This window comes from Mus caroli, unplaced genomic scaffold (assembly GCF_978045245.1).
Source record: "Mus caroli unplaced genomic scaffold, Mus_caroli_1 scaffold_13, whole genome shotgun sequence".
Lineage (NCBI taxonomy): Eukaryota > Metazoa > Chordata > Mammalia > Rodentia > Muridae > Mus > Mus caroli.
In genome coordinates, this window is record NW_028227268.1 from 11,117,957 (window position 1) to 11,141,677 (window position 23,721).

General features: G+C 41.2%; 1 protein-coding gene across 5 annotated transcripts in view; it reads right to left on the bottom strand.

Moving 5' to 3' along the window:
• Positions 1–212: 212 nt before the first annotated feature.
• The window catches only part of Kcnj16 (potassium inwardly rectifying channel subfamily J member 16), a 60,798-nt gene continuing 37,289 nt past the window's right edge, over positions 213–23,721 (bottom strand). For 2 of the 5 annotated variants that reach the window (XM_029483631.2, XM_021178273.3), the window contains exon 2: positions 213–4,925. In XM_029483631.2, the coding sequence (XP_029339491.1) occupies positions 3,558–4,817 (1,260 nt within the window). In that variant the 5' untranslated portion in view covers positions 4,818–4,925 and the 3' untranslated portion in view covers positions 213–3,557. Of the gene's footprint in view, positions 4,926–5,405; positions 5,499–9,749; positions 9,840–23,721 lie in introns of those variants that run through there. The other 3 variants (XM_029483632.2, XM_085829443.1, XM_085829444.1) reach the window with 3 other exon arrangements.

A 23,721-nucleotide genomic window follows, 5' to 3' on the forward strand; every position in this document is an offset into this window, starting at 1 on the left:
TTTAACCAGGATTGAGGGGGGCATTTTATTTTGTTTTGCTGTTATCACTACAGGGCTTGTCAGGCTTGTATTTATTTCAGGTAATTAGCTCCATCAAAAGTCCCACAATGACACAGAACTTATGTGATTGGGTTGTGGGAAAGACAGAACATCAAGGCAGCCTCCTATCCACCCCTCCCCACCCTCCCATAGGAGGTCTGGTGAATCCTGTTGTAAAGATCACTCAGCCACCAGTGTCTCAAAGGGATTTCCAGGTCAAAGACAATTCCTTTGTGTTTGTTTTACAATAATGATGGCATTTCCTCAACTCCCAAGAAAATATGTCATTTCCACAGTGACCAGATACAGCAAATGTCATGTACAAGTGCAAACTGGATTGAAGCTGTTCATCTTTTTCTTTTCCTTTCTAGCCTGCCTGTTTTCAAAGTCATTCCCTTGAGACATGATTTGCCCTGTGATGGTTAGACAGTATTTATTTTCACTCTTGCATAAAGCTAGATCCAGCTGAATAGTTACTACTGATAGCTGACAGCTACTGGAGTAGAGAGAGTCCGTTTTTGTTTTTTTTGTTTTTTTTGGTTTTTTTTATTTTCATGTCTCTGGTGGGTGGTCCCTATTCCAGTGGTAAATGGGCTCAATGGGTTAAAAAAGACAAGAGAGCATGAAGTCTGGAGGGAGTATGTTGGAGGGATCTGGAACAGAGGGGGAAATCGATAAATGAATGTGACCGAAGCACACGTATATCGTATGCACGTATGAATTTCTTTCAGACTACACAGACATTTGCACGTGGAGGTTATGGTCCCTCTGTCCCTCCATTCTGTCTCCAGGAGATGTGTTTCACTTATGACATGGCTGCAGAGCCAACAGCCGTCAAGTCTGAAGTTCATGAGGGAAAGGGAGTGGCAAGGGAGACTGAAGAGACGCATGCCTGCTAAATCTGCCTCTATAAAAGTGCTTTTGTGAAAGTCACACCGAGAGACTTGCACTGATAACAACATGACCCAGAATGGAGCTATTTAATACCATCCGTGACCCCGCGCTCCCTTCCCACCAGAGCAAAGAGAAACCGAGGAGCACTGTTGCATGATCTCACCTGAGCACACTGCTGCCCCAATTAGGGATTTGTTTGTGAGGGGAAAAAAAATCCAGAGAAGAGGACATTTGTTAAATACCCACCTTACCATTTCATCATGGAGACTAAGTATATTTTGCACAAAGCCAGTCTGTGCTGTTCATAGAAGTGACTGTCTCTTTAGGTGTAGCTGCTCCACACACTGGTAAGAGCCCCATAACAGTGTCTCATGAATTATAGGAGGCACCATCTTCAGTTTTGGGAAGCAGAATCGACATTTACAGGGAGCAGAGGGATGTACACAGCATTTGCACCAGTCTAAGATCTTTATTAAGTAAGTCATCAGGCATGTCGAAGCATGCTATAAATCTGCACAGAAGATGAGAGATGCATGGGACCACACGTTCCACTCTGTGTATGAACACACAGTGCACCAGAATCTGTTTAATCAGAGACCAGTGATCCCTGACGCCCCCCCCCCCTTCATTTTGATCTTGTCATAGGAGGACAGTGCCTGGTGCACTGGATTGTACCTGCCTTGAAGGAAAACAAATTCAAACTGGTAGAGAAAGCATGGTTAGAGATGTTTTCCAGCCTTGGAAAGGGTAATATTCTAATTTAGACAAGTAATTCCTGGTAAAAAATTTGAATTTTCTCTGTGTGTCTGTCTCACCTGCCTCACCCCACCCTGTGTGTGTGTGTGTGTGTGCATGCCAGATGTGTGGGTGTATAAATACATGGCTCTATGGTTTAACTAATGTAATCTCCATTCCCAAGTATTGCAGGTTAAACATGATTTAGGTTTCAGATATTGAGAAGTCCAGGACAGTTTTTAACATGCCCCTTGAACAGATCTCTTATTTATATGACAGCAGGAACGAAAGACTTATCTACACATGTGCATTAGAAAAGTTACTCTGTATTCTGTATTGATCCTGGGTAACAAGGGAGAGGTAAAGAAAGAAAGGGAGTGGGAGAAAAAAATGACAGAAAAAAGAAGAAAAAGAGGCCCCTTTAGAATATCTATTTATTTGACTTAGCTTGGTAATCTTGAATTGTGTGATTCAGTTCAGTGTGCTTATGGGATTAAATTTAAGTAAGTGTGTGTGTGTGTGTGTGTGTGTGTGTGTGTATGTGTGTGTGTGTGTGTGTGTGTGTGAGAGAGAGAGAGAGAGAGAGAGAGAGAGAGAGAGAGAGAGAGAATAAGAGGAAGAGAGAGAAAGAAGGCACCAAAAGAATCAAAATGTGTATGTGCTTAAATTCAATACCAGCCATATAATGTACTCCTTCCTAGCTCAGCAACAGTGGGGAAAATTGCACCAATGATGCCAAGCCATGGCTAATAATTCTTCAGTTTATAAAGCTTACGGTGTCTGTGGCTGGGTTCTGGCTAAAAAGGAATCAGGAATTAACTTAATCCTTTAACATGAAGACAGAGAATAAACATTTATCTCAAGTTCTAAAATTTAAGCCGCCCTATAATATTCAGTTTATTCCTCTTATATACAATCAAATCAATATCACTGTTGACAAAAGTATTCAGACCTGCAACTCAGGTCCCCATACATACTGATCCTCTGCCTTCAGGAAAGGTTCTCTCTCTTTGAATTCTCCTCAACCCACACCGTAGCCTCTCAGGATCAGGAATCAAGAGCATCTAGCATCTATTCTCCAAAGGTCTGAGGATACATACAGCTGCTGCCCACTCCTGCATCCCACCTCGCCTCTTCACAAATGCTTGAGCACAGTGGGATTATGAGCACAGGAACCTTCTCCAGGGAGCACACAGAAAGGCCACCGCCTCCCTTCCGCTCCCCAGTGGCTTGGTTGAACCAAGGTATTTAAGAGAGAAATACTAATTTACATGATGATGTCCCTTTTCTTCTGTCACATGGTTGGTTCTGGCTTCCAGCATTCACTAATAACACTTTAGGCAATTATTGCTGACTTGATAGCATTTTCACTTTCTTAAAGCCACATCTCTGTCTGCTGATACCAAGATACTATGAGAGGCAAATATGGTAAACTCAAACTTCACTTGGTTTTACTTTCTTATCTCAATGTTTCTGAGCGGAGGCATATTTCACCTGCTGTGCTTAGGTGATACAATACGATCATAAGTTCTCATTCCATAATTAATTTATTTTTATATGCAAATATTTAGCTTATCTGCTTCTCTATATTTATCTAGTTTAACAGCCTCTTCCTCCCAACTCCTAAATATTTCACCTTCAAGAGGAGACACAAGTATATGCAATAATGAGATTAATTGTAATCAATTAAGCTTCTTAATCGCTTCCCTAATACAAGCTCTACTGCCAAAGACAAATTTTAATATTGTAAAATTGTGGAATTTTTAGATAATAATTCATCAAGTTTAACCTGCTCTGCTTTCTATTCCTGCCCCAAATCACGGAACTAACATTGTGTTAAAAATCATGCTTACAGCTTCTGGCCTTTAGATAAGGGTCGGAGAGGAGGACTACATCTGGGATTCCATGGAGATCCTATTTAAAGTCAGGAGGGCTTTCTGATAGGGCACCTCCTTACACTCATCTTGTGGGGACAGGACGGTCTCCTCTGGGTTCTCACAGCTGCTCACCACGGCAACTGCGCTAAAGGACCGCCTCCTGGTGTTGGTGTCAGAGGTGCAGGATCCTCGGGCAGGGGATGTTTTCTCCAAGTTGTTGAGTTGTTGGTCCTTCCAGTCCAGTTGTTTGGCACTGCAAAAGGGGGCGTAGACTTCCACGCTTCCTTCAAACTGCAAGCAGTTCACCTTGTAGTACTTTCTCTTCACTTCCAATACATCATGAAACCTGTGGCCCCAGAGAATTTCTCTGGGGATGTAGGAACTTCTGGACTGGTGGGATGTCCCAGTGGAATCACCAGTATAAATAAATGTCACCAGAATCTCGAAATTATCTTTGGCCACTGCCTTGCGGTCAAGGGCATACAGAGGGCTCTCATGGTCAATTTCATGGACAATTGTCACTGGAGTTACCAGGATTATCTGGTCATTGACGAGTTTGAGGTCTTTAAACGCCATCGTCATCCTCCCTTCACTGTCTTCTGAATAGCGCAGAAGTTGGGCTCTCACGGTGCCCTCTACCACATGGTTTGGTCGGAAGTCACCTATGCGCCACATGAGGCAAAGCTTCCCGTCTCTCATACCAATGAGGGCAAAATAGCTGAAGCGTATGGTCTGGGCTCTCTTCCGGGCAGTTGCCATCTTTGCCAAGGCTGCTCCAATAATGAAGGTGTTTATGATGCAGCTTAGGATGGACTGAAGGATCACTGTCAGCACAGCCACAGAGCACTCTTCGGTGACACAGCGGTAACCGTACCCTATGGTGGTTTGGGTCTCAAGGGAGAATAAAAACGCAGCCGTAAATGAATGCACGTTGTCAACACAAGGGGTGATATCTGGATCACTTAATAGGTCTCCGTGATGAAAGGCTATGAGCCAAAATATGGAGCCAAATATCAACCAGGAGAGAATGTAAGACAGAGAAAATATTACGAACATATGGCGCCACTTGGTATCCACAAGAGTGGTGAAAATATCAACCATGTAGCTCCCCCATTCTCCAAAAATGTGTTTAAAGTACACATTACAGCTGCCATCTTTGTGGAGCAAGCGCCTTCTTGCTCTTCTCTTTTCAGCGATGGCATGCTCTGGAGGATACCCTGGATATTTGGAGTCCACATTGACGATCCTGTAGCTACTTCCGTAATAGCTCATTCTTTCTTGGTCCTTTAGGGCATTCAGAGGAGTTCGATGTCAGTTAAAAGTTCCAGGTGTATTCTAACTTCTACTTTTTTTTTTTTTTTAAAGATTTTCTGTTAAAGCCTAAAAGTACAGAGCAAAAGAAAACAGACGATTAAACACCATTTTAGCTTTAGATTCCAATTTCCATCTTAGCAGTCTGACAAATTGGGAGCAATTTTCTGCTATCTAAAGCAGCAAAGACTTCATTTGAACCATGGAGACATTCAGTATTGATTCAACGTTTTGGTAGAGAAAGCAACTCAGTTATTAAAAGGAACGAAATATCCAATTAGAGAAAATAAGACTTTTCTGTTTGCATAGTGTTTGAGTAAACACTGTGATTACTCCAAATGGTGCCTCACAGCCCTGTCTCAACAGGTAGAGAGAATAGTAGGTTTAAATTGGTATATATATATATATATATATATATATATATATATATATATATATATATATATATTTTGCATGAGAAAACAAAGCAATCTATAATATACAGGGATGAAGCAGGATTTAGTTACCAGATTTCCAATTACTAAATCCAAAACAGTAAATAGTTTCTACCTTTGGCATCAAATGGGGTGGTTACCCTGGTTTCTGGAGTAGGCAGCCCCTCACTGCAGCTTCTTCTTTGTCCCACTTGGGTTTTCTTCTTGTCTATTTCCCAAAACAGAAGAGAACTAATACTGACATTGACTTCAGATTAAACTCCTTTTCACCTAACTCCGCCCTTAACCTTGATTGGAAACAAACGGCTTTCTTAACCCCAGAGGAGTTCAAACCACTCCCAGGTAGGCTCTAGGGTAGGTATAAAGTTGCCTCTGCTTTTTTTCTCCCAGCCTCAGTCCACCCTACCAGCTTTTTGGTTTTTGACACTAACAGCTCTTCTCTTTACCCTGAATAGAAACAGAAAGGTAGCCAAAGTTGCCAAGCTTGCATCACTCTTAAAGGGAGCATACTGAACATCAATAGACCACCCCTCCCCACCCCTGCCCCCTTAGTTCTGAGTGTTTTTTTTTTTTTTTAATGCACAAGCAACCTTCCCTAGACAGAACTAGTTGGCAAGCAGAGCCATACACGTCTTATGTCAGGGCAGCCATGTCTAAGGATATTCAAATCTGAAAGTAGACATCAAAAATGTGATTGTTAAAATAGTCCTCAGCTTTTTCTGGGTAGCAAAATCAACACATTTAATGGTTCCGTTGTTATTGGACTCTGTCGTTGGCATGATGCACCTGTGCCTAACTGACTCGAGGGGTACAGGCAGAAACAGGTCATGATATCTCAACCTCAGTCGCATGGGAACAAATATTATAAAAAAGACTACTCTCTGCAATTCATTAGGGAATTGATCACTTCGGATCAGCTGCCTTCCCCACTGCAGAAGAGAAGAAAGAGTTAACATCTGCCCAGCCAGAAAGAATCATTTTCTCTCTCTCCAGGGATCAGAGCCACTCTACAAAGAACTCTTTGTCTAGGGGACCACTCACAAGGATGGACTGTGCTTATGGCCAAAAGCCCTGTAAAGTATTCTCTCTCTCTCTCTCTCTCTCTCTCTCTCTCTCTCTCTCTCTCTCTCTCTCTCTCTCTCTCTATCTCTCTCTCTCTCTCTCTCCTCCCTCTCCCTCCCTCTGTCTCTCTGTCTGTCTTTGTCTCTGTCTCTCTGCCTATGCCTCACATCCTGCAGGTCTGTTTTGAGTGTTTTCAGCTTCTCTATGGGCAGTTCTTGATTTTGTTTAAGGAAAGATGTTTCAATAATTTCACGATATCACCTACATCTCCCAAAATGCTTATAGAAAATGCATAGCATAAAATATTTTCCTGAACACTCTCTGTGATATCAGTTGATTGGTCATCAGAGGTATTTGCCTAATTAAATGTTTAACGACTCCAAAACAGAAGTCCTATAGCATTGCCCATTCTTTCCGCTATACTGACTATAGAAGGCAAGGGTCTGGGGTAAATTATACTAAAAATCAGATGAATTCAAACTAAAGAACAGATGAAGAGGTAGAATTAGTTTCTTGTTAAATGTTTTCAACCAAGAAAGTTTCTTAAGGAGAACTGCCCAACACCAGGGGAGGTTGAGAATTAAAAAAACAAAAAAAGTTCACAGATCAAGAGCTACTGTGTAGCTGCCAAAAGTGAAGGAAAGAGTTTTACTTGAAATGGTGTGCAGTTGGCATCTGATTTGGGTTCCAGTGGTGCTAGGAGCTATTATAAACAAGCCACTTTACAAACACCTTCTAAAAAGGATAATTGGTGGATTACTTTGCAATTAATACAATTTACAAGCGAGAAAAATCTAGTATGTGGAAAATTTGTTGCTGACTACTGTTAAGAATGTCAGAGATTCGAGTTATGACTGAGAATTCTGCGCCAAATTCCCCAGGTCCTTGATAGGGTTGCCCATTGCAACCACATAGTTCAACATATTCAGAGATACAGGCATGCAGATGCTGTGTAGGTCTCCATTCTTTCTTTATATATTTTTGACTCTTTAAACATGTCCATGATACATGTTCTGAAACAAATCTCTGCCATCTAAAATGATAAATTTTGGCAAAGATGGGACAACTTCATTCAGCTTTGTGCAACCCTCATCTCAGCCTACAGAATAAATAAAGGGGTTGATGGAGGGTCTATTGTCAAGATGGCTAAACAAAACAAACATGTATTCATTTCCTGGTAAGTATGTTGTGTTAACTTGCAAACATTTTCAAATGTTTGCCAGTAACCATCAGAGGAGTGTGTTTCTGAGTTCATTAGGATTCTATGTTTAATATGCGTTTCTTAGGATGAAGATCAAGCTTTTAAAACTGCCATAATGCCCACTAGAGAGGATGCCTCAAAGATGCTTGCCACCAAGACTGGACTACTTAACTGGATTCCTGGGATACACAGGATAGAGCAGAATACTGACTTCTGCAAGTTATCCTGTAACCTCCACATAGCACACAGCACAGGCACAGGCACAGGCACACAAAGAAATGTAACCAATAAATTTGAATTACTTCGTCGTTCTTATAGTCATCTTGCCACCACAAATCCCATCCAGAGAAAGGAGATGGAATCTCCCAACTCCAGCATCTGCCCTGCATATCACTCTCTAGAAAGAAAGCTAGATGGAAGACAATTATAAAAGGATGGAATATAAAGGTCAAAGGTAGATGCTGATTCAAGAGAAGCCCATTTTCCCACATGGTGATTAACAGAGGCAGCAGAGGCATCCTGACTCCATAGCTGGGATTAAAACAAAGGGGTCCAATCACAATCAGAATGATGGATGTTTAAAATATTATCAGTGTTTATTAAAAGATCCAAAGGTTGCGGGTAGCAAGATAAGTCAGAGGGGAAGAGCACTGGCTGCTCTTTCAGAGAATCCTGCTTCAATTCTCAGCACCATAAGGTGACTCTCAACTTCTGCAACTCCAGTTCTATGTCTGCTTCTGGACATAAACACCAGGGAGGCACATGGAGGAAATATATCTTACACATTGTATAAGATAAATCCATCTGAAGGTATTTAGAAAACTACTAAGAGGTACTCCACCATACTTTTTTTTTTTTTTTTTTTTTTGTGGAGATAGCTAAGGGTGGGTGGGTGGAGAGAAGACAGACAATTGGAGAGAGCATTCCTCTTCCAGATAGCCACTTCTCTGATATCTTGCTAATTATATTGAGTAGATACTTGAAAAACATTTTAATCCCTTTGACTACTGGGCTCTGCTTTTAGACTTCTATTTTGCATTGATTCAAGTCAGGGGCAACTTATACTAATTCGGTGCATTCTGAATGAGCAGTAGATATAGCAGGGGGCATTGAGAAAACACACACGACACCCCCATATTTGTCCCTGTTTCTTCACGCATAAAATTAAAACATTTTGTCTTCTATTCAGCCACATCATCCCATATTTAACTGCTTGCCAAGTAAACCCCTTTCACAGTTAGGTCTTCAAAAATAAGTTTTTCCCAGCAGGTTGAGTGCACAGCACAAAGAGACTTTGCCACCTTGTACCACATTGATGCTAAAATGCAATCTTGCCTCTACCATCCTCTTTGCATAAACACATTCATTATCTGTCTTGCATAATTCATCATACACCACAAACATGTCCTAAAATATTTTGGTGAGATCCAATTATTGAAGCCAGTGGCTTCTGAGGTTAACAAACACTTTTTTTTCCCCTGCATAATGGATCTGAGGCGGTTGACACTTAAGTCATCAGTAATCAAATTACTCTCCTGGCAACCATTAAAGAGATAAGTTTTGATGGAAATGTGAGAGTTGGTAGGGCAGAGAGGAGAAAGGATGGCTTCATTCCGCTGGAAACTTATTGCCTAGAAAATAGTCTCTTTTGTGAAGCAAAGCAGGGAAGGCAGGGTCCTGAATAAGACACTCAGTGGGAGAGGTTGTAGTGAGGATAGGGCAGGCTCTGGTTGAAGGAAGAAGAGGGAAGGGGTGTTGAATTTGACATCAAAATAAAGGAGGGCTTTTGCTAGTTTGTTCAAAACCTTTATCTTTCCTGGACTTCTTTTTTAATTTAAATTATATTATTTATTTACATTCCACTCATTGCCCCCTCCTCAGCCTGCCTCCCACAGTTCCTCATCCCATTCCTCTTCCTCCCCCTTGTCTCAGAGCGGGTGCTCTTCCCCCTACCAGGCCTTCCTGGAGCTTTAAGGCTCTCAAGGATTAAGCACTATCTTCTTGCACTGAGGCCAGACCAAGCAGACTTCTGCTATATATGTGCCCAGACCAGACCATGTATATGCTCCTGGTTTTGGTTGTCTCTGGAAGCCCCCTGGGGTGTTGGTTAGTTGAGACTGCTGGTCTTCCTTTGGGGTTGCTCTCCCTTGCAGCTTCTTCAATCCTTCCCCTAATTAAACCTTAGGGGTCCCCTACCTCAGTCCAATGGTGGGCTGTAAGTATCTGCATCTGTCTAATTCAGCAGCTGGTAGGGTCTCTCAGAGGACAGCCATGCCAGGCTCCCATCTGTAAGCACATCATAGCATAGCAGTGTCAGGCCTTGATGCCCCTCTCCCCCATGAGATGGATCGCAAGTTGGGCCAGTCATTGGACCTCCTTTTCTTCCATCTCTTCTCCATGTTTGTCTCTGCTGTATTTATAAGGCATGCGGACAGCTTCCGACAGAGCTTCCCCATTCAGCAGCAGTGCTTTATCTGGAACCTAATAGGCACTATCCATTCTTCCCCAAGTCCCCTCAGCTCCCATCTCAGTTTCTCTTTGAGGATGATTTTGGTTCATACTCTTGTTTCGTTCTCAGCAGATTCACCTCTGACGCAAAGGACTCACGAGGGACTGGAACTGGAAGTGGGAATGGGAGGCTGGGAGGCTGGGAGGCTGGGAGGCTGGGAGGCTGGGGGGCTGGGAGGCTGGGGGCACTGGGGGGCTGGGAGGCTGGGGGTACTGGGGGGCTGGGAGGCTGGGAGGCTGGGGGGCTGGGAGGCTGGGGGCACTGGGGGGCTGGGAGGCTGGGGGTACTGGGGGGCTGGGAGGCTGGGAGGCTGGGAGGCTGGGGGGCTGGGGGCACTGGGGGGCTGGGAGGCTGGGGGCACTGGGGGGGGCTGGGGGGCTGGGAGGCTGGGGGGCTGGGGGGCTGGGAGGCTGGGTATTTGTGCAGGGCATGCCTGCAGCTTTCCATTGTATGAAAATGTCCTTATGATACCCAGTACATGGACAATAAAAAATAAAGAACAATAAAAGGGGACTGTAATGTGTTAAGAAGTAAGCAAGCATCCTGGAGTGTGGGCCAGGTGAGAACATGGCATTACACAATTTGTGGGGACATTGACTTGAGGTCCTGCTTCCATCCCAGTTTGTCCTTCTGTGATGTACACGACCTAATTTAAATCCTTCCTCACCCCAAACGCTGCTCTATGGTTTTAAACATTTTTTTAAAACGTATTTTGTTATGTGTCCTGTGCCTATGTGCACTGAGTGTAAGCGCACAAACATGCCACGGTGTGCTGAGGTCCGAAGATAAACTTTATGGCATGTACAATATGGTGGTTCTCTCCACCCATCTTATTTTCAGGCATTTCTTGGGCTTTTGGCTTCTTACTACTGTCCAGAATTTCTTCTGATTCATTTGTCTCCACTTCTCTCTCTTTTTTTTTTTTTTTTTTTTTTTTTTTGGTTTTTCGAGACAGGGTTTCTCTGTATAGCCCTGGCTGTCCTGGAACTCACTTTGTAGCCCAGGCTGACCTCGAACTCAGAAATCCACCTGCCTCTGCCTCCCAAGTGCTGGGATTAAATGCGTGGGCCACCACCGCCTGGCTCCACTTCTCATTTTGCTAAGCATGTTGGGATTACAGTTGCTGCTTCCACCCCTGGCTTTTTTACACAGATCTCTGGGATGGAACTCAGGTCACAAGGTTTGCACAGTGAGTATGCTTACACTGCCCCATCAGCCCAACTGCCTTGCTGCTTTATAAATAAGCACAAACTTTGAGACAAGGACATGTTTTCTAGTTTTCTTGATGTCAACATTACATTAAAGATAATTGGATTTTTACTGATTCCATACACATGCTGAAATATCACAGTTTATCATCTAGACTGACAACATGTCTTTAAAATCAAAATTAAAGTAAAAATGGTATATAATTACAAACAATCTAACTTAAAATCAAGTTATGGAAATTGGAATTGTCTAACAGGCACTATTAAAGCCTGTATGATGTATGAGTATGAGAAATGACTATACAAGCAAAAAAAGAGGGCTCAGGAGCCAGAGCTCACATAAAAAGTTGAGCATGTCCTTGCACATGCCTATAACTGCATCACTATATGAGAAGGATCATGGGAGATACAAGTTACCCAAGAGATTCTGTTTCCAGAAGAGAATAGAGTAGAGAATGATAGGGCAGGATACCTGAGATCTACAATATCTTTGTATGACTTCTGCACAGCCTAAGTGTATATTGGGGAGTAGAGGGTTATCACAGGGAAACCCTAAGTTTGGAGACAGACTTCAGTTCAAGGTCTATCCTCTACTCCAAGAACATCTTGTATAAGATGCTGTTCTGAAATCTAACGTATTCACTTATGATATGGGAAGATGTAGCCCATGTCACTGGGTTACTGTTTGAATGAAATAAAGGATGTAGAGCCAACATGTACTGTTACAGGTACAGAGTCACTATGCAGTAGTCAGTGCCTGGATAAGGATTATGGGAGGGTACTTTTCTTACTGTAAAATGTCAGAACATTTATTTTCATTCTTTCAAAAAATAATCCCCTTCTGGCATGTTAGTAGCAAATCGTGTGTGGTTCCTAGACAACAATTTTAGGTAAATTCACGGGTAACTCCACTGTCTTTACCACTACACCACCAGAGCTCCTTCTCTGTCTTTCCACTAGCTCCTCGAAGCCCAAAAAGCCAGCAAAATTTTTTCATAACAAATATCTTATATGGGAGATTGTCCTTTTCACATTGTACACACATATATGCACACGTACATGCATGCATACATACATTATATGCACATATTGGCACATGCACACAACACATACTCTTTCAACTCAATTTGAGAATTTTTATTGTTACTTTTTCTGAGAACAACCAAAAAGAAGCAAGAGCTTCCAAAGTTGGAAAACTCAACAGATGGGGTCACCAAACTACCTTCAACAATTTTGACCCAGAATTGTTTCTGTCTAAAAGAAATGCAAGGATAAAAAGGGAGCAGAGACTGCAGGAAAGGCCATCCAATGACCTGCCTAATTTGGGATCCATCCCACGGGAACCATACCCTGACACTATTACTGATGTCATTTTGTGCTTGCAGACAGGAGCCTACCATGGCTGTCCTCTGAGCAGCTCTACCAGCAGCTGACTGAGACAGATACAGATATGTGCAGCCAACCACTGGATTGAAGTCAGGAATCCCATGGAAGAGTTAGGGGTAAAGATTGAAGGAGCTGAAAGGGATAGCACCCCCATAGGAAAAACAACAGTATCAACTAACCTGAATCCCCGAGAGCTTCCAGAGACTAAGCCACCACCTAAAGAGCATACATGGGCTGGTTCACAGCCCCTGGCACATATGTAGCAGAGGGCTGCCTTGCTTGGTCTCAGTGGGAGATGATGTGCCTAATCCTGTAGAGACTTGATGCACCAGGGAAGGGGGGGCAGTGAGGTGGGGAAGTAGAGAGTGAGAGGTGGGTGGAGCCCCCTCTCAGAAACAAAGGGGAGAGGGGAGAAGATGAAGAACTCTTGGAGGGAGCACTGGGAAGGGTGGCAACATTTGGAATGTAGATAAATAAAACAATTTTTTAAAAAGAAATTCTCAAGGTGATTCTGCCCTTATTTTTTGTCTAGAATACCTGGGGTAAAACCAATCTTTGTGGTTTTTCATGGTCTTATCTTCATAATACACGGCCCATCCCTGTCTTGGATGGATCCTAGTACATCCCTGTCTTGGTTGGATGCTATCCCATCTTTGTCTTGGTTGGATGGTAGCCCATCCCTGCCTTGGTTGGATGCTAGCCTGGGTTGCTTATACCTCAGTTTGATCTGGATTGAGGTAGGTACAGAAGCCAGTTGTGATAAGATCAGATGTCCCTTTAAAAGACACATTTCAATCTCTGCTGTGTAATGAAAGCATTTCTCCTATGACTTCTAAATTTCCATTGAGAGTCTACTCAAGTGACTTCTACTATATACCAGATATAATCACTTGTGAATATTGAAGGGCAGCCTGTTATTTGTAGGGAGTTTACGTTTGTGGGTTTCACAGACAATGGCTATGAAAGTGATACGGGAGACAATTTACATCACTGATAGCTTCTAGGGAAAAGGAACAGTATATGTCACCGTGCAGAAGGAACTGCAAAGAGGGAAGTTGCTATATGACATGGGCCACCAGAAAGGTTCTGACTCAGAAGCTGTCATTCTGGTTCTGTGCTCTCTACTCTTTGCCCCAGGTAAAATCCTTCCGAACAGACCTGGCTCTCCATACTATTTTGTTTCTCTAAGACCTAGTCACTATCTGGTTGTTAAGGCTCTCATTATTTATAGGGCTGTTTTGGCTGATGGTTCTACATGAATCTGAAGAGCTGGTTCTCACAGGAACCAAATATTACAGGAATTCATCTGCATTTCACCCCTGAACACAGGCTTTTGCTCTCTTTCACCTGGTTTCACTTGGCTTCTACAACACCTGCCTTCAAACATGTCTCTGGCTTTTTTCTCCCAGGGAACATTTTAGACCTGAAATAAAACCTCCTGCTGCTGTGGGCACTGTCCGAAACAACAACGCAAGCCTATGTAACTGTGTGTGAAGGATAGGAACTTGAAGACTGAAGACTGGAATCTACCTTTGTCTTTCACCACATTAGCAAAATAATATCACATTACAAATAATTTAGCTTTATTGAATGTATATGAATTTTAAGAATAGCACTTGATATTTCTCAAAAGGTTTTCATGAATAGAGAATGGAAAAGTCACTGATTCCATGAGTATTCAGTTTTTATTGTAATTTCCAAACCTAAACAGGTGTCTGTACTCCAATCGCGCATCATAGTGAGTCCTCACCTAGTCTATAGAGATGGATGATTAAGCTATGATGTGAACTAAGTAAGAACAAACGGTTGTTTCACAGGAGGCAGAAAATTCATCATCAAAAGCTCTACAACCCAATGATGTAAGAGACAACTCTGTGACAGGGGCAGGGATTAGAGAGAGAAGAATCAAGAGATGTCAAAGAAGCCTCCACTCACTATAATGTTGCTGGAGCAGAGTCATCTGATATAAGAGTAATCAATCAGAATTTCACAGTTAAAATTGAATTAAAGAAATTACATAAAGTTTTTGAGGCTATTATTTGAGATCAGTGCTTGGGGCCAGTGGTGAGGCAGCACACACTGAAGTGTTCTAGAAGGGCTACCATTTCTTAGGGGACAGTCTCCTCCATTCCATCTTGCCTGGTCTTTTACTTTTCCCCAGAGTTCCTTGCAACCATTCTTGGATTCCCTTAGCTGAAATATTTTTATTGTTTTTCACCTTTTTATCAACCAGTGACAAGTTTGGTTGGTTGAAAAATAGCAAAGCATTTAGAAAAATCAATTCAATACACACAGAAAATATCTTCCATTGGGGAGAACGTTAGTCTAGTCAGTTTCCTTAGTAACATTTAAACTATCAGCAGATTCCAGTTAATGGAATGCCTTTTCTCACTGTTTGCCCCTCTTTTCAAAATCTTCATATCGTCAACGGACTATGTCTTCAGTAGACCATCATGAAAGCCTCCTAATAGGTCTCCTTATTTTGTTTTCCATGCTATTGTCTTGTAAAAAGCAGATTCCAAACCTGTCAGTGTTGGTTTGAGTAACAATCTTCCCACTGAGATTTAAGTGTTTTGCATTATCTATACACAGACTGCCAGTGGCTTACCTCTACCTACCTATCTCTCACTATTCTTCAATAGGAGGAGCCCTTCTTAGCATATTTAATTGTTTATCTATGTGTGTGCAGTTCCATGTGTGACATTGTGTGTGCGCATGTATGTGTGCATTTGTGTGTGCTTGTGTGTGCATGTGTCTGTATGTGTGTGTGCATGTCTGTGTGTGTGTGTGTGTGTGTGTGTGTGTGCACTCAGCTGTGGATGAAGGTCAGATTTTGACAATGGGATACCTTCATAAACATTTCTCCACTTCTGTTTTGAGATAAGATCTGTCATGGAATTTAGGACCTGAAGCTACAGGCTGGATAGCTTCTCTCTGAAAGCTGTCTCTGAGTACCCTTCCTCCGTGCTGAGGATATGAAGTCTGTTCTTTGTGCTTTTGAAGCAAACTTTTGCTCTTTGAGCTATTTCTCAGCCACACATATTCTTTTTCATTAACATGGAACTGTGACCCTCAGACTGGAATGGAGACAACAGTGTAGACATTGTGTGTTGCCTACATACTCAGCATTAGTTCAAGAGGTGCCACCTCCCAATATACTACATGAATGTGCTGATTAATATGAAGTATACTAGTCTGGGGGACAGAGACCCCATATACAGTTTTCTATAGACCATCCTAATCTATTCAGAAATGGGAGACTTAGCTGCCACTGATTCTCTCCAAATAGTTTCATTAGTAGGGAAGAGAAACTCCTATCCCAGGACAGTATGCTAGACATGCACACTGAGCCCAAGAAAAAAATTTCAGAGCTTACCAGCAACATAACTAATGGCTCACTCTAGTTCCTCATTTACAGATCTTTGGAATTCTCCCATTTTCTATATGTGGTAGAAGGGAGGCATTTACCCTTCCTGGGTTGTCCAGTACATGCAAATACTCTTTCTAGTGTTAGTTTGCTTATCGTATTTCATAGACTCCATGATTCTGCTCTAAGAAGGGTAATCTCCCTGCCTTACATCAGGCAACGAAGGGCAGTTGTCACAAAGGACATGCAATCTGTGAGGTCTACAGTCTCAGTCTTTGGCTTATCATAGAAGTGTCTCCAACCCTGTTCTAATATGTGATTAGATTGTTGCCCTAATACATCATTGAGTTGGTGACCAGAATGCACCATGGGAAAGACTGTAAGCTCCCACATGAAAGCACCTCATTCATCTTTCCATCCCTATATCACTTATAGCTAATACAAGACATGGCAGGCGTGGGCTCACTAATTGTAGCTTGGTGGATTGAGTGAGCAAACATTGGAAGGACATTATTATTTCTTATCAAAGAAAATAATCAGCACCTTATCAATCCTGACACTATTCCAAATCCCAAATCCCAATTATCCTTATTTTTCACTCTTTAATTCTCAATCTATAAATTTAAGAATAAATCTGTTCACACATTTCTTTGGAACGACTATAGGCCTCAGCATCACATAAAATGGGTGTAATGATGCACACCTATACTCCTAGTATCTTCCTATTAGTGGAAAAAAACAGAAGTTCAAGGTCACACGTGGCTACATAGGAAGTTTGAAGACAAACTTCAAAAACTTCTACCAAATATGTCTCTAAATAAGTTTTAAAAAAACTGGAAAATAAGAGGTGTGTAAGTTGGTCTATCACTGAATTTTTAGAAATAGGATACTCCTGGAACCAATGCAAATTATTAAATTTTCATAGAGATATGTCTAAATCTGCACATTCATATGTGTACATATACATTTATTGGAACTACTTCTGAAGGAAAGCTAGCTATTTGTGAGAATAATCTATACAATTAGAGTGGTAGAAATAATCTCCAGGGGTGAGCCTCCTAGTTGGATATCTAGTAACAAGAGTTCAGACCAGGAAATATACACACAAGCGACAGCAAATGGGCTCATCAGGTTGTATGTATATATTTAGCCAATTTTATGTTTATATATACACATACACATATATGCATGTATGTGATAAATATGCATATATGCAGATATAAGTACATATATTTGCATATACACACATAAATATCATAGTTAAAAAATATAGGCTGTAGCTTTAAGAGGGAACAAGGGAGGGCCACCTGGGAGGAATAGGAGGGAGAAAAGGAAGGAGGAAAATGATATAATTACATTTTAATTCTTAAAATTTTTTTTAAAATGCAAATCTAAATTACAGAAATATGGACTAATTCTAGAAATTCTACTTAAAATTTTCATTCTAAAAGTTTATCATGGATGGGCACAAAAATCACACCAGAACAAAAAGCTGTTTGCAGTGACTTTTGGTTTTTATCAGACCATCTGTTAAGCATGGGTTTGTATAGGTAGCCAGCAGAATCACATCTACTCTGTAAACATTAAAAGTGACACAAGAAAACACGTAACATGTGATTTGGCCCAAACACAAACTTTTTGAACAATGTAATTTTAATGTATTTAAACATAGGACAGGTGTAATATACAGTGAAATATAAGTTGTCACCCTATGAATTTAGTATGTTTATTTATTCTCTTTTTTACTTATATTTGTCATTTGTATATTTATATACCTTGAATTTTACAATAGAGGCTATAGAGATACCTGAGTGAGTAGGCTGCTTGCTATGCAAGCCTGAGAACCCAAGTCCAGATTCCAGAACCCATGAAAACAGCCTGGAACATCTCAAAGCACTTTTGACTTCAGCACAGTGGTTGGAGGGATCATAGACTTGAGGATTTCTGGGACTTGCTGGTCATCAGCCTAGATCCAGATTCAGTGGGAGTCCCTGTCTCAATGGAATAAGGCAGAGTGCTAGCTACATCAGGACACTTGATGTTCTGCTCTATCATACATGTGCATATGCTACTCAGTTGTATCATGCTCACACACACACACACACACAGAGAGAGAGAGAGAGAGAGAGAGAGAGAGAGAGAGAGAATTTTTACAGTAAACATATCCTTTGCAAAAAGAAATCCAGGTATTTTTCAGTTCAAAATTTGAAACCTACCAATTCTGAGGCTCCATAAATAAAAAATATAAATGAATAGCAATCCCTAAGCCTTTATTAGACCTTTTTTTTTTAAAGGAGGCTATAAATAGCTCAGAGAAGCAGACAGCCTTACAGACATCTAAAGTCAGACATCGATGCGGTAATTTTTGCTGGAACAATTCACAGAAACAAATATAGTGACATTTAATTCCTCTAAGTAAAACCAGATCTCCTTTGAAACACAGAGGTTGGGGGAAGAGGGAGTTGATCTGATCTGGCCACTGAGAAGAATGGAGGAACCCATGAAAGTTGTCGGTAACCTACCAGGGCTACATAAAAGCAGCATTGGTTCTAAGGAGTCATGGAAGTGCATGTGTCTATTTCAGTATCAACATTCCTACCTTCCCCATGCCAGACCCTATTAAACTGCTAATACCACTAATTCTTGACTCAATAGAGAGGCAAGTCTGTTTTCAGAATCTTTTATCTTAAGAAATAAAATATTAAAAACTTATTCTTAATACATTTAATAAATAACATTAAAACCCTTTGGGTAACTTTAGGGCATTGTAGTCTATAAGGACAGACTTTGAAACTCCAAAGCTTGGGAAGTGGAAAAATGCCAATCTCAGTTACTAAGATGTGAATTTGTCTATAGAGTCAAAATTAGCCAATTCTTAGTGAATGGATCTTAATGCAATCTGTTATTGTACAAAGCCACATGCAGGATGGCATCGCCGTGTGTTTAAATGTGTGGTCCTCTAATAACTTGCCTTTAAATTCCCAGAGGAGTCCATGCCCTTGCAAATTCTGGGGTTGACTTAGCACCCTTAGGATTCCAATCTCCACAACTTTTTTTTTTTTTTTTTTTTTTTTTTTTTTTTTTTTTTTTTTTTTTTTTTACTGAGACTAGCTATGGAAAGGTAAGATTTTGAGTTCAAGTGTTTGAGGGCTCCATGGGAAGCCTTGGCATTTTTAGACTAGGTTAGGATGGCCAGAACTGAATTTGTTTCTTTCTTTGTTCACTTCTTTGGATTTTGCATTAACCTTTCTAAGCTAAGTGGCTGCTTGCTCACCTGCCTGCTCCTTTGGGGACTCCTAGCCCTTCTGAACAGAACATGGAGCTGTGCTATGGAACCTGTCCTCAAAGACCATGGAACTCAGTGCAGGTTCAATAGCAAGGCCTGTAGCTACAATTCCTTCAAGTGAGTCAAATAACACGAATCAAGGTCATCTCTTGCAGAACATCACCATATTCAAGTGTAGATTTTTATGTGAAGAGCATTGGGTGCCATTAGTGCGAGCACATCCATGGTGAATGTTAAGATGGGCGACTTTGAAGCCTTGTTGTCTTCAGGAAGATTTGACAGAACCGTCCAGAAGAAGTCCTAGGATTGCTAAGAATAGAAATCATGTGGTACCCAGCACTCACCCACCCACCCCCCCCCCCATACTCCCAAGGATAAAAAAGCATTTTTCACTGTGGTTCCAATGCCAGGTTGCCTATGACTGACCCATAATAGATTCCAGACCGTTTTATTTGAAAGCTGCTTTGATTAGACCTAAGAGTGCATTCCCAAACAAACGTAACTTATGGAAAGCACATGTGGCCACCACCTTTGACCTTCTCAGTTCAGAATGAATGGTATTCCAACAGAAACTGAACTCCCGTGTCTCTGTTACTATTTTCTCGTTTGTGATGAGGGCCTGTGAACTGTCCTCCTTGGCAACAGGAAGGCTATTTATTAGTCTGCCGCATCTGCCGGGAATCACAGATGTGTTATGCTTGTGGACCAGGAACTCCCTGGATAGTGTCTACAACTTCTCTGACCTTTAAATGATTCAGTTTCTGTTTTAAGTTGTCAAAAAGAAAAGTCAGGACATCTTTATTGGGGAAGAAGATTAAGCAACTGTTATCGTTTGTTGGCTCAACTCCCATTTCTCCCATGGATACAGAAAAGGGAGAGACCTTAAAATACGAGATAAGATACTTCTTCTGGATGATCCAGATCCATAATCTCTTGAGGATTCTGTATGCTGTGTACTGTTAGCCATTGGGATTGGCTTTCTATCAGTGTGTGCATTCTGAAGCCTGCTTAGGTGGGAAGCATGACCCCTGAATAGTTTACAGATGATTTAGGTAGATGGAAAGACTAAAATACACTTGATGGGCTCTCGAATTTCCACGAATCTGATTTTCTATGCTTTATCTTCTCATCATAGTTTTATTCCCATGATGGAGCTGTAGATTAACCCAGCCTGACCTGATTTTGAAGGTCTGAATTCATTATTCATGAATGTGTGCATGAAGTGACAACCCGAATCAGTGCTATTTCCCTTAGAAAGGCAAGTGATATATGTCTTGGTACCAGTGTTTCTCAGGTTGGAATATTCATTATTTTGGTAGCTAGAGAGTCAGGGTAAGGCTTGATACAGGCACTTTTCAATTATGTCTGCATGTGAAGGGTTAAAACTATCTCTTAAGCATCTGTGTCACAGCCAAACGTACTTATGCCTACAGTGGTGTTAAGAACCACAAAAATGGTTTCATGTTTTCAACTTAATCAATATTCAACTGTGTCTGTGATGGTGTGGACTAAGGATTGGGACAAATCTTTTTGCCTCTAAGAAACTTCATCTCCCTGAGTTGTTCTGTTTAAACAGCTCTCTCAAAAGGCAGACCTTTGTGGGAGAATAGGACCATAGTAGCCAAGGATAGAGCTCCAGGCAAGAGAAAGGTAAATATGCTTGGGACCTTCCCAGCATCTAAGACTCCAGTGTGCATCTTAACATCGTGCCTATGTGATTAACTCTGTTTCCCTAGCTAATGAAGTTATGGCCATACATAGATAAACTGTAGGAGGAAAATAATTAGAAATTGCATTGTGTTTGTATAGAACACCCATTCGTGTACCTGGGAGGTGATTCACACTGGCATTGTGTTCCCTCTCTTAAGTCAATGATCAGATAAACACCTCGAATGTAAATTGGTGAGCAGAAAGCAGCTTAGAAATTTAAACTTTAATGCCTAAGTCTAATTCATTCAGCAGGCAATGGACCTATGAAAATTTGTGTGATGCTTGGCTCAAATTAATGCATTTTCAGCATGCCAATCAAAAATTTTTTTTTCCACCAAGAATTTACACAACATAGCAATCTGGTGAACAAATCCTAATGTATTTTGAAACTTCAGAAACATTTAGCTACTAACAGTGTTAAAGATTAGGTACAACAATTTTAACTGTAGTCCATCTGCTTCCCCTCCCACCTCCACCACACCTGGTCTGATGTTACCTGGGGAAGGACACAGAGACGAACCAAGTATTTCCCTTGGAAATAAAATTTGATTTTGCTATCACTTAGCCAAAAATGCCATTTTTGCATCAATGTGGGATGAATATTATTTGCAAGAAGTTCATTTAATAATTTGTCTGAAAATTCTTTTGAGGCTCAAAATATAACTGACAAATACATTAAATTTATTTTTTGATTATCGTTGTTTTTTTCATTCATATAATTTAGGAGCAGAGGAAGAAACACTGTTTTGATGCTACTGTTTCTCAGACGTAAAACTTCACTGGAATTTTTGGCTCCTGCATCTCTCTTGTAACTTTCTAGAAGGAGCAAAGTGGAGACCTTAATTGAAAAAAAAAAAAGTGAATAGTTGAGGCAAAGCTCAAGAGCAAGGTACTTGCCTGGCATGTGTAAGACCATGCATACACAATTAGAAACCAGCCCTCCACGGCAGATCTCCAGCTGGTTGTGAATGTTCCCATGCCAGCTCCCACATCCACAAACAGTTTTTTAAAAGGACACATAGCAGGCTAAGAAAATATTTGTGCTTTTGTCCATTCATATTTGGCTAAATGGCACTAAAATCTTTTGAAAGCCAAGAACTATAAAGTTGACTCTATCACCCCCTCAGCCTCTGGGATTTTCACTTGGATCCCATCTCTCTCTCCCAGAGCTGCAAAAACACAGCAAGAACATGGGTCTGCTGACTCCACTGAGCAAGGCTGGTCTTCACCTCCCATCCTGGGAAGGTCTTCTCTTTGAAGACTACCTTGTGCGGCAGATACCCTCGGTCTTGCTTCTCTGTGGCTGCTGCTCTTCTCTTTTTCCCAGAGCAGATTTTACTCTCGTTCTATATAATAGCACTAATCAAATATCAGTGTATAATCAATGATGGCCAAGATGTCAAAAATTACAACCCAGCAATGTGGTACAGCTTTGTAGGTTGTTGGTGATGCCAATCAAAATTCATCATTGCCTGTTTCTGCTTTTAAGGACACTGCCCTCAACCTCAGCAAATCTTCTGATCCTGTCTTATGGTTTCAGTGCCTAGCCCCTTACTCTGACTTCCAAATGATAATCATACAATGAAAGTGTTAATAAATCCTTGTTTTGAAGTTACAAAGCTTTCATTTTATGTTTGTTCTACATGTACTGTATTTCAAGGAGGAGAAGGGAGGTGGTGCCTAACACAGCATAAACGTAGAAAATCCCTGAATTAACATCCATCATCCCTTTTCTCCCTGCTTCTCTCTTCCTTCAGCTCCTTTTTGTCCCCCTAGACAGATTTATTTCATGTCTGAGAGAGAGAGAGAGAGAGAGAGACAGAGAGACAGAGAGAGAGAGACAGAGAGAGACAGAGACAGACACACACAGAAAGAGACAGAGAGACAGAGAGACAGAGAGAGACAAAGAGAGAGACACACAGAGAGAGACAGAGACACACAGAAAGAGACAGTCAGAGAGAGAGACAGAGAGAGACAGAAAGAGACAGTCAGAGAGAGAGACAGAGAGAGACAGAGAGAGAGAGATGCTATGTACCCATATAAAGGCTGGAAACCACATATGAAAAAATACTTATCAGTCTGAGACTAGCATAATTTGCTTAATGTGATTACCTCTATTTGGATCAATTTTCCTACAAAAAGATATTCTTCTTTAGGGCCACAAAAATTCCACAGTGCACACACACAGTATTTTATTTATTCCTCTCTTTCCTCTGTTCTTGGACAGAACACAAATAAAGCCGGTACCTATGGACTAACCTTACAAAGGACTGCTCAGAAGTCAGCACAGAATTTATAATCCCATTTCTGTGGTATGATGCAGAGATGTATCCAGCACTGAGAACCCTCACTTATGAGACTAGCACCTTTTAATTTTCTGTTACTATTATTGTTCTTGTTTGGGTTTTTTGAGACCTCACTATGTAACCCCTGGCTGTTCTTGAAGTCACTATGTAGACCAGGCAAAATGCATCTGACTCTGCCTCCTAAGTGCCGGGGTTAAAGGTTGCACTACCAGAACCTACCTGTATACCATAATATTTTATATTGTATTTATATTTGTATATGTTGGCAATTAACTATTTACAAACCAAATGAAGTAGTTTTATTAAAGAGTGTGCCAAAAAAACTAGCATTGCAATCCAGTTCTCTCTAACTAGACAAAAACAATACAAAGAGATCAGTGCTGGCACCCTGGCATA